The following is a 12,118-nucleotide window of genomic DNA, read 5'->3' as shown; positions in this document are numbered from 1 at the left end:
ATAAACGACCCAAAATAGTTGCTAAACAAGATGCAGTTATAAATCATATTCGAATGGAGGCCTAAGGACATTAGTAGTGGACTTAAACGTTCGGTCCGGATGAGGTCATAAGACGCCAAGTGGCTAAACTCTGAATCCTGATGACATCATAAGATGCCACGTTCGACATGAGATAAATCCTTAGTTTGGGATAAGCTAAGCCCAATTTAGACCTCAACAGGACCTACATTAAATCTAGGTTAGGTCTGTAAACAGAAAGGATTTTTCTCGCGATAAGAGTACCCGTTCAGATTCGAGGAATCGATAACGTCACCTTCGAGTGCTCTTCGTTAAAGTGGAGCATAATGTAAAAACGATACAAACGAGAGCGATACACAGCATCCTCGCGCGTTTAAGATCGAATTTAAGCGGAAAATCTCCCCGTGGAGTTAACCTCGACGTGAAAACAATCGTCGAAACGATTTCAACCGACACACGGTAGAAATTTGACGCGGTTGAACGCGTTGCATCCACGGGTAATTGTTTCGCCTCCGACGCGAGACTTACATTGAAATTCATTTGAAAATAAACACCTGCGATTTTACCAGCATCGTTGTATCGATCTGTCCCTGGAGCTTAACGCGAAAACAACGAAACTTGATCCTTTTTACCTCCTTTTTCCCCAGACCGAGTAGTAATAAACGAGATATTGATTGCCCAAAAGTCTAAAGCGATTTGATGTCATAAAAGTACCACAAATGATTTTCATTTTTCATTTTCAGTTTTTCCTATTTTTGATCATAGTTAACCATTCGGTACCTTGGACGATCGTGCGAAAAAGCAAAGAAAAGTGTTCAACAGGTGTAGGAATTTGATATTTACCTCTATTCCGTTGACGATAAGGCCTCCTCTGTCTCTGGCCAAGACTCGACTGGGTCACTGCCAGCACCAGCAAAAGGATCACGAGGAATCTCCTCGCAGGATGTCCCATTTCACTTTCGACTATCGTTCACTAGCGTCTCATTTGTCACGGTCGATTTTCGCGCACGAAAATCCCCCTATCTCTCTCAATTCTTCTCCTCTATTATCGTTAGCAGACAATAGAATGATCCTTTCTAGCTAGATCCCATCAATCGCACGAATTAATCAGAAAGATTCTATCAATGGCTCCCTAACACTTTCTTCGAGGGTGGAGTGTCTTGATTTTAAGAAAATATTCAGGAAGCACAGAAAAAGAAAGTTATAAGCTTGTGCATTATGGAAATAGATTCTTCATGAAAAAACAAGTTAAAAAGTCTTTTACAGTTTTCTAATCCGACGCACCGTTCTCGAGATACAAGCAATTAAAAACTGACTTCCGGGGTGCTGGGTGCGAGCCTGATCACGTGATCGCGGTACCCGCACCCCGGAAGTCAATCTTCAATCGCTTGTATCTCGGAAACGAAGCATCGTATCAGAAAATGGTAAAGGACTTTTCGATTCGCTTTAACACAAAGAATCTATTACCCATTAAAGAACCTATATTTAATAAAAAAAAAAAACTAAACGTATCGCGCGAAATGTAATTTTTGTCCTTGAAACACTGAAATACAATTAAGTTAGAAATGAAAACAGTTGATTAAGAGACAGTATGGAGTATGAATGATCTAAAATTCAGTCTAATCATTATTAAAATACCAAGTAGGACCAAAGCAATCGCTAGTAGAAAGACTTCACCGTTAAACGGTTCAACGAGACCAGCTTCTCGTTAGTTACACGACAGCTTTATATATATATATATATGTTTTTTCCATCCGTAACCCTCTGCATCTTAACCGACCGACAATTCGGTTTTTGTTCCACGGGATTACGAGGCCACGGGTGTCGGAAGAGGGAAGTGTAAAGGGGTAGGAAAAAGGCAAGGAAATTGTGCACCGTGCAAGCACAATGCTCGGGCCACGGCGACAACGCGCTGTGTTTTTCAATTATTTTTAATTATTTTCTGAAAGCCGCGGGAGAACCGCGCGTTTGATGCACACCACGCGGTTTCCCCTCCGTTTCAGCCCGTCGCTTTTTTTCTCACCCTATCGATCTATCCGTCTCACTTTTACACTCCTGGACTTTTACTCTCTCTCCGTGAAGCGAGCCACCTCGACGTCCAATTTAAAAAAGTCCACCTCTGTCCCCGGCTGTCATTGCGACGCCCTCAACAAAGAAACTGGACTTGGATTCGAAAAAACAACACGCTTTGAATTCTACCACCGACAAACGAAAGGCTGACCGAGGGGCTGGCCCAGGTGTAAAAATGGTGATGTCTATGAGGGTGAAATTTTGGCCGGGTACTTTAATCAGGAATATTTAATTTAATCATTTACCGGGTATACTAAACGACTTGCAATTAGTCTTTTATTAATTCATTTAACACGTTCACTGTCGTGGTAAAAAATGAGCAACTGTCGATGCCTTAATTATTACGAATGAAAGTAATTAATTTTCGAATATCAAGATTTGTATCTATTGTCTGATTGTAGCGTAACTGTTCGATTAATTATTTATGCTGCCGGTCACCGATTCCTCACGGTATTCAACGCGTTCATTAAGAAAACGTATTACAATATTTTGTCTGATTAATTCTGTACACTGATCCTGAACTTTAAATGCAAACGACTGATTTGCTATTTTTTGCATTTATGTTATTTAAGCTGGAATATGTATTGCAAATAATTTTGAGTTAGAAATTTTTATTATTCCACTAATATAATTTAATGCAAAGATGTATTGAAAAATAAACCAAACAATTAATTAACGTAAGAAAATCACCCTGTTTTATTCGTAACACAAAAATTAGAATAACATTTCTCCAGTGTATCACTGCACTCACGAGAGAGATTTCGATCAAATTCTTTTTTCTAATTTTCTATTTCTATCCTTAACAAAACAAAAGTCACAGCCTCTGGCAATATTTTTCAAGACGTCCAAAATTAAACTGCTATCACTGAGGAAGAAAGCACGTGTTCGAACTTCACAATCAACTTAAAAAAAAAAAAAAAGAAAGGTATTTCAAGACACTCCATGTCGAAGGAGAAGGGAAAAAATTGTAGAAAATTGACAATAAATCTTACGATCCTCGAAGAAGGTGTTCCTTCACCGCAACCGATCTACTCACAGAATATCTTTCTCTGGTGGTAAACGAAATTCAATCGTAGCCGGGGTGTGTAACAGAACGAGAAAAAAAAAGAACGTAACGTATGCGAACCGGTGAACAGAGCTCGAAGAAGTAGATACCGCGTTGCCCGAGCCTGACAGACTGGCAAACTAGTAGTCACCATGAACCGAACGAAGAACAGGCCACCCCACCTCCTCCGCTGTCAACAAGGGAAGCGTGGGAGGCACTAAGCTACTTTGAATTTTTTTTCGCTTTTTACTTACTCACGTTAACTTATCGATGAAACGTGTTTCTCTTTTTCGTCTGTTCGAGTATTTCAATTGTTTCAATGGTATTTAGTCAAATAAGCCACTTTAGATCTTTATTGTAAGTGATTTCAACGATTGATTACTGTCTAGGGGGAATTGGATCAAGTTTAGAATAAATCTAGGGAACCCTAGAAAATTGTAAGTTACTTTGGATCTTCTGTTGGTGACTTTAATGTCATAATCAGATAAATTATTAATTAGGAATAACTTAATGCTAGGGAAATTTGATCATTTTGAATTTGGGTTAGATCTAGGGAACCCTAGAAAATTTTAAGTTACTTTGGATCTTCTGTTGGTGACTTCAATGTCATAATCAGATAAATTATTAATTAGGAATAACTTAATGCTAGGGAAATTTGATCATTTTGAATTTGGGTTAGATCTAGGGAACCCTAGAAAATTTTAAGTTACTTTGGATTCTTTTCCTGGTGATTTCAACGTTGCAATAAAATCAATTATTGTCTAGAACTAACTTAATATCAGGAATATTTGGGGATTTTGAACTGAATATAGGGTAAATTTGGATCAAATCTAGAGAACCCTAGAAAGTGTTAAGTCAGTTCAAATTTTTTCCCTAGGGATTTGAACGTTGTAACAAGACAGATCGTTTCTCAAGACTAGCTCAATTTAGTTGTGTTGAATTGAGTTTAGGTTAGCAGCATTGTAACTCAAGTAACAATACTGCATTACTTCATCGACTATTTCTCCAAGGTTTTTCTAACACCAGGATTCGTCTTAATTACTTAACCTGACACGTCCCAGGAGGAATTCTACTTTTTAATTGAAACCACCTTGCACTTCTTTCATTCACTGCACATTCAGCAACTTCACTTCTACGAATCTTACCACCAGTTGGCTCGAATATCTCAAACATTCACGTATCTTGTACAATCATGCAAAAAAATCTTCGCTGCCCAACTTGCTCCAGTAACCACTGAAATTTTAATATTTAAATAAAAACAAAATTCTGATTTACAATTAAACTATAATAAAAATACCGATCCTCCATCATCGGCTAGACTTAGAACACCCTAGAAGATAGTCGTCTTATTACAAAGTTACATGAATGGATCCTGTGAATGATCCACGAGCGATCCAGAGGATTAACTTTCGCTTCCCTGAGGTGGAGTGGTCGAGAAACCGGTGAGAATTTGTGAACAGCCGACAGTTACGAAAGATTTACCGATTGCTCGTGAGCAGCCAATGCTTCGGGGAGATTGGCCGAAGAGGAGTCTCTTTCTGGTCCGCCCCCGCGGAACTGGTAACGCGACACCGGTTATGAATAGAGCGATCAACGAAGGGAGAAAGGGCCTCGAGGAGGAAGAAACAAATCGAGAGATTAACACATTAGCGTCGTTCCGACAGAAGTAAAGGCAGATTTATACGATGGTTAAATCTTCAAAGAAATTCATCCTCAGATCCAAAGTAGCTGATATTCTAAACTAAATCCAATTTAAATTAAATTAACGACTAATTGCTCGGACAATTTTCGAGTTCATTCAAAAATGAAAGAACGGCGATGTATCAATCGATGATTACCGGTAACGAACGGTGTCCCTCGCGCGAAATAATTCAGCAAACGAAACGACACGACCGGTGCCGTTTCGAGCGAGTAACTGGCGAGAAGAAGCGTGGGAGGTTGTTGCAGGCGCCGCGGCTCCGCGGCGTAATGTGGGAAAAGCGTCGCGGCGCCTAGCGTCGTTCGCAACACCCGCCAATGGAGTGGTGGGTAGGATCGTGCGCAGCAATCTCACGTACTCCGGTCGAACGGAATGGGAAGGCAAACCGGCAGGAAAATTGAAAATCCTTCGATTATTACCACCACCGGCAACACAGCTTTATCGAGGATTTAAATCCTCCGGTTTAGCCGGGGGTAATTTTGTTTGCCGAAGAATCCCTTTTTCCTAGCTTGAACCGAGATGAACAGCGATGGATGGTAAACGTAATATTTGATGGACACCGAAGGAGTATAGTTATGGTTCGTTAGGGTTCAGACTGATCCTGATTGATTGTCCAGAATTTTGGGGGATGAAGGGCTTTGTTTTTTGGAAAGATCAGAATTAATTGGAATTTGAAAAAAAGACGACTCGTCCATTAGGACTGACTTGTTTTAAGAAAAAGATGAGCTTTCTTAAACGTCTATATAAAAGTATAGTAAATCCCAGGTAGGCCTTGATTAATTACTATCGTCACGATCAGGCAGTACCAGCGAGCAGTGTTGGACTTTGAAAGACAATCCAAGAAGTGACGTCCCGTTACAGCATGTCCAGAACAAAAGGTAGACAAAGTTGAAGAAGTCCATTAGTATGAAAATGCGATAGGAAGAAGAGAATTTGAATAAACATACGGGCCGAGGGTTGTTCCTCGTTCCGCTCGACGTGCGTCCGCGTTTTTCCTCGTCCCGTTCTGTCCAACCGAGCCGGGAGCACGAACCATCCACCTCTGAACTTATTTTATTTAAACTTTTATAATTCGAACGTGTTCCTTCAACGGCCCAGTGATATGCTTTACGACGGTCAGGAGTTTTGGGCTCGAATCTTCAGCAAGCCTCCCTTCATTCCACCCTGACTTCAATTTTCATTTATCAAAAGACAGAGGAAGAATTAGAATTTTAGCCTGGTGAAGGTTTTTAGCTTTCGCATCTGGGAATATCATATTTTCTAGATTTTATAGGCTTTCCAATGGAACTGTATAGTTTTTTTTTTTATATACCACATTGGAACGATCATTCATCGTTACATCGTACGTATCTACGAGTACCATACGGAAACTGGAGCTCGCGGATCGATATTTGAAACTCAAGAATATTTGCAGCATTTTATCTTTAGACCTCGCTCGTTTGATCCTGAAGAAAGTGACTATAATTTCGGTGGGACGTCGGTATTGGTAAAGTTGAATAATAATAAATCCTCATTTGGGAAACTTTTCCCGGTTATTAATCGGCGTAACGCGACGATTTCCCGCGGTAAAAGGAGAACCGCGACCGGAAACGCATGATTTATAGTTAGTACAGCCGCGTCCCGCAATTATGATCCATTCGCGACAGCAGCGCCGTCAGATTTACGGTACCACCCTCCTATCGTCGGCACGGTTTCATCAGGCACGCTTTTTAGAATTCATTTTCAGCTTTAAGCTTCATTTCTCTACGGCCAACGGAATTAAGCTCGCGGAGAAGGGGGAGGGGGATTGGTACAGGGGACAAACAGCAGATTGGTAGGCGTTACCGCAGCAGCTGGTACACTTAAGGGGTCCACCAGTAACGAACAACACCTCCTTCCACCTCCAATCCCGGATACCAGCCCTCCCACTTTCAAAAGCTTCCTCTACACGTGCATACACGCGGTGCACAACAACCGAGGTTATACCTGCGGCAACAATTCTCCGACTTTTTTTGTAATTTACGAGGATACGAACGCGACCGACAGAATTACGATCCACCCTCCTGCGGATGCGTCGCGTCGGCGCGATCCTGGTTACTCTTCGTTTAATCTGACGGTGGAAGGAACCATTTTATGCATCCTTGCTTCGGTGGTTGATTCGAAATACAGTTGGGTTTGTTTGGATTTTTGGAATTGGGATGAGAAATGGGGGTAGCAATTGCGAAGGGGCAGTTTTGTTAAGGGTGGCATCTTATGACGTCATCAGGACTTAGGATTTGATCGCCTCGACACGTCCTATGTCAGTAGGGCCGAGAGTTCGGACCCCTTGGCATCTTATGACATCATCAGGACTTGGGATTTGATCGCCTCGACACGTCCTATGTCAGTAGGGCCGAGTGTTTGGGCCCCTTGGCGTCTTATGACGTCACCCGGCTGAGCGCGTTGAGTAGGGCACAATGTTAAGTTATAAACAGAAATTAGATTAGGCACGGTTTAAAAAGAACGAACCGGGTAATTCAGTTTTGTCCCTGCCTCGTCCGGATGCTAGGTAGCTTGTTAATTTATCGATCAAGGCTCACGCGATATGCCTGAAATTCGCGGCATGATTTATAAGCGGAACAAACGACTCTAGCCGGGCGAGTTTTTAGACAAATCACCCCCGTTCAACGACTCGCGACACATTTGCATACGCTTATTTTGTCAATAGTGCTCGCGTTTCTGCGTTCGAACAAAAAAATCGGACGGTCTTGTGCAAACACAATGGGACACAGGAAACGTAAATTCAAGTTTCACCTCTTATCGTCGTGAAAAAACCTTTTACAATATTCCCCGTGTCCTTAATTATGGCAAAAAGAATGCAAATTTAGGTCCGATGTACAGTAAGCGGTAAGCATGCGTCCTTCTGGGTACAGCCGAGGGTTCCACGGATGGAAATATCATGTATGTATGCTGCCCCCATACAAATAATGGGTTACAGAGGCTTAAGCCGGCGAGAAGTGGGAAAAACACATAGCGACATCCCCCAGGGACCATAGGTCTAAGGCAAACTCTGCTAAGTGGTCTACCCTGATCAATCCCATATCAAACCCAAAAGGAAACCCACTTCCAATCCATTTACTTTCCTATTTACCATTTATACTTCAACATGCTTAATAACAAAACAAACTCTGAAGGGTCCTGGCCTTCGTAGTTCACTTGCTACAATCGGTATCACGCCTTCAATTTCCTACGACAAACAGAGGGTACTCGGCAGCTGCTGATAAACCCAGCCAATTAATCAAGAAGATGATACAGCATTTACGTCGTTCATTATTTCAACGCTGATGACTTTTTTAGCCAACAGTGTATATGGGCCGAGAGGACGCGGCTGACTAATGCCTTGGGACAGTGGGAGTTGACGTTTGTCGTGGCAGTGCCTAGCGTGCTGCTGTTCCACCTACTACCCCCTAACGTAACCTCACCGCCCTCCGCCAAATACCCGTGTCTTCCCCCTTTCCGAAGCCCTGTTCCTCGCTTACGCGCCCAACAGGACTCATAATTGTCCTCGTCCGAGCTGGCATATCGCGGAAGCAACCCGGAGGACACGAAAGTGGTTATGCGCATTCCTATTCAACGTGGAGAAACGCACGGTAAGGTAGCTGGAGGGAGGGATGAGCTAGCGATGGGCTCGAATATGGGACATCAGACCACGGTGCTGAACTTATGGCACATTCAGCGTTTAGACCTTGACTATTAGGCCTAGAAAATTGGTAGCCAGAGAAATATAAATGGAGATTTGACATCCTGGGATCAGGACTTGCAAACCTAATAAGAGGAATCTGAAAGTTGGGATGTCACCTTTAAAAGATCCCAAAGGGTTAAGTCATTTTGATGGATTCCAAGTGTCAGGGACTCGCGATTATTGTAAAATTACAGATTATTCAATGGAACTGAACTGCTCGATGACTCGCGACAAAGGGAATGGAATACCCATCGCTAGGGACGGGGGGCTAAAGGGACAAGCCTGATCGCTCCCCGTGTCCCGCGGCTGAATACTTGAATATTGATTAAGCATGCACATCGCGATTACTGGAAGCAGGTAAAAGCGCTCCTCGCCGGGCTGCGTGTCTGCGGATATTTATACGGGACGTTGTCTCTGTCCCTTCCCACCGCAGCAGAAAAAAGTCTCCGCCGCGACCGATGGATCTCCCCTAACCGTGACTCGTTTAAGGAAACCAGGTAGCTTTAAAACTTCGATAAAAGTCTGATCCGCGATTCTTCATGAACATTTGCTCGTCGTTAAAAATATGTTATTAGACTTCCAATCGATTCGAGTACTATTTCTTTCGACAGGAAACAAAACGGATCATTTCTGAGTCGTCTAAAACAATTACCTACGTGGTATGAACCGAGGAGACCGCATGATATTTGGTTTACGATCAGCTTTTCAATGATCAACCTTCTCGACTCATTGTTCCGTCGCGGTCTGGCCTACTTTCAGAGTATGATCAGCCGAGTGGCAGAGAGCACGTTCCTGTTTCAAAATTTAGTTTCCTTTGTCGCGCTGTTAGGCCTAGCAATCTCTTCGAGGACCTTCGGCATACGTGGCTGACTTTTTCGTTAAAACAGAATATACTCTATTTAGCAGTCGCCTAGAACTTCATTTAATAGGATGGTGACATCATCTGTGGTGCCAGAAAGTTCCATCAGGAACAGAGGCATATATATTTTAAGTAGGTCAAAGAATCAGATATTCTTAATTGATGACGTAGAACCACCAAAATGATAAGCGATTCTACATCTGCGATCTTAAATTAGACGCTGTAATGTCAGTAGCAGATTTTGTTTCGTAATTATTATTAGGAGGACGATGGCAAAAGGTCGTGTTCGATGATCTAATACTGGCCTAAGTAGGTGCAGACAGAGCTACCAGCCACTACCATGTGGCAACCTAGTCGTTCGCTGCTTCCTCGTTCTTGACCACGATCAACCACCACTCGACACCGGGTTTACGGTGAAAAAAAGCGACGTAAAACAAAAGGGAAGAGGGAAAGCCCTCGAGTTTTTGAATATTCAGTAGGTACATCCTGGTCGACTTCCACCTGACCCTGTTTCAACGGGGAAAATCGGCACGTTCCGGGTCGTATTCGAGCCGAGACACGTCGAGACCGAAGTTAAAACTATTTTTAATTAATTTCCGGTGGAATAAAAGCTACAGCCTCGAGAATGGTTGTCTGAGGCCACGGGGATCAAGATTAAGGGTCGTCCCGTCGGTCAAGTAGATTCTCATGGAATATTGTACGTTTTACCGACGAAAAATTTGATGTTATCGTTTGTGGATAAATCTAACAGCCGGTAATGTCGCATGAAATCTTCCTTATCGACTGCGAATTTAACACGAGAAAGATGTATACAGATTTCTACCTGCCCTGCAGGCGATAATCAGTAGCGTTGAAAGTAAAACTCCAGCTGTTTTCAGCCGTCTTTATAACAAAAAACAAGACTCACCGGGGTAGTTGCAGTCGTGTTCGTCGCTTCCATCGTCGCATTCCTTGATGAAGTTGCACCTATGCGACTCCAAGATGCACCTGGACACATCACAGGCGAATTCCCCAGCACTGCAGCCTGTAAAATCAAGTCATCCACTTCGTATTCCACTAACAGTACAACAAATTACATTTCTGCACGCTTCTTGTACACATAAAGAGAATGAAGATGACGACAAACAGAAAGTCATCTCCGACTTCTTTGTTTGCCAGAACAAAGCAACAAAAATGAAATCTATGGCTACATACAAATCATGCAATGTGTTTATGATACAATATGTACAATTCGATGTGATCCTCGAAGCCATGTTTAAGGTATCCCAAATCAGACTCTGTACCTGGATGGGGGCAGCCAACTTCGTCACCGCCGTCGTCACAATCTGGCACACCGTCACATCGCTGTACAGAGCAAATAGAACGACTTCCGTCGCTACAGCGTACCGTGTCGTCGGCGCGACACTTATTCACGCTAGGTCTCGATGTGATTCCTTCTTCTTCATCCTGATTAGTCGTCGACTCGACCGATTCTTCAGGTTCTTGGTACGGTTCGGTGACGGTCTTATGGTCCCGGTCTATGGGGTGGAAGTGCAGAAGGGAGGATGTCGCGTCTTTAGATGATAAATAATCAAAATATGGAGAGAAACAAAAAATCATATGAATGGCAGAAGGTAGAGCCACTTTGCTGGCTACCCTCTCAAGTAGTGAAAAATTAGCATGCGATGAAGTTAATTACACTGAATATAATAATGACTGTCAATAATAGAACAAGTTACTGTACAATAATTAGCAGCTTCTGAAATGATGGTATCAGATTTTAATGAGCTTTTGCATGCTGATGCATCGATATTCGGGTACCACTTCAGGAACTATCCTTGTGAGAGTTTAGATATATTTACAGAGCCCGATCGCGATTTTCTTCGTTTACTTACCAAATGGCGACCTGGAGCAGTCCAACTCATCAGAACCGTCTTCGCACTGGGCAATGCCGTCGCACCTGGAGTCTAATGGCACGCATGCACCGTCTCTACATCTCAGTTCTGTCGATTGGTCGCATTCCAGTTCGTCTACACCACTGTCGGCTGATGTGTGTTCGTGTGTGGATGTGTTTCATTGTGTACAACCGTCAAGTAACAAAAGGATGCAACAAAAAATAAAACAGAACATAAGAACAATGGCTAACAGTTTGATATGTTGACCATTCACGTGCAGATGTACTACACTAGGTATCACTAATTGTGTTCAATTATTGAAGAGATCGATCCCTTGACACAGACCCACGTGATAAAAGTTTTCTCAAGTTCATCGATCTCCTCTCCAAAGTGAACTTCCTCTTTATACGACAGCAAGAAGGATATCGAATTACGAATCACACACAGCTTGGAGATGGTCCGCCGAGGAATCGATCATTTTTCCCGCCAGCATATCTTGGGGATAAGTTACCTTGGAACACTCTGAACGTGAATCCCTCTGGACCAACTTGGATGTTGCCCAAAGAGTGGTACTGCAGCTGTTGCTCGAGGATGTTCCGCACCTCCAACTCATCCGTGAACGTCGACCCAATGTCTAAAGTAACTTGTGACGTGAAGCTGTCGGACGTTGGCCTAAAACAAGCAGGAAAATTGTTAGCATTCCTGGGATGCCTTTAGACTGAGCCACGGTGACCCAGTGGCTTAGGTAGTTCCGTTGGATGCTTTTGAAAATAATCTCATTGATGGGAAAGAGGAGAATCACAAGGTACTGAGAGGAGTCCAGAGACTCCTGCGAACAAGGTGTCATAGAGTC

General features: G+C 42.9%; 1 protein-coding gene across 23 annotated transcripts in view; it reads right to left on the bottom strand.

Moving 5' to 3' along the window:
- The window catches only part of trol (terribly reduced optic lobes), a 103,815-nt gene that overhangs the window by 56,230 nt on the left and 35,467 nt on the right, over positions 1-12,118 (bottom strand). For 18 of the 23 annotated variants that reach the window (XM_034329396.2, XM_034329405.2, XM_034329397.2 and 15 more), the window contains 4 exons: positions 11,777-11,937; positions 11,266-11,415; positions 10,675-10,944; positions 10,299-10,415 (listed from right to left, as the gene is read on the bottom strand). In XM_034329396.2, the coding sequence (XP_034185287.1) occupies positions 10,299-10,415; positions 10,675-10,944; positions 11,266-11,415; positions 11,777-11,937 (698 nt within the window). Of the gene's footprint in view, positions 1-861; positions 1,099-3,080; positions 3,261-10,298; positions 10,416-10,674; positions 10,945-11,265; positions 11,416-11,776; positions 11,938-12,118 lie in introns of those variants that run through there. The other 5 variants (XM_034329399.2, XM_034329410.2, XM_034329417.2 and 2 more) reach the window with 5 other exon arrangements.

The sequence above is a fragment of the Osmia lignaria genome, chromosome 8, assembly GCF_051020975.1.
Source record: "Osmia lignaria lignaria isolate PbOS001 chromosome 8, iyOsmLign1, whole genome shotgun sequence".
Classification (NCBI taxonomy): Eukaryota; Metazoa; Arthropoda; class Insecta; order Hymenoptera; family Megachilidae; genus Osmia; species Osmia lignaria.
Note: the sequence above shows the minus strand (reverse complement) of the source record. Positions and strands in the feature narration are given on the sequence as shown.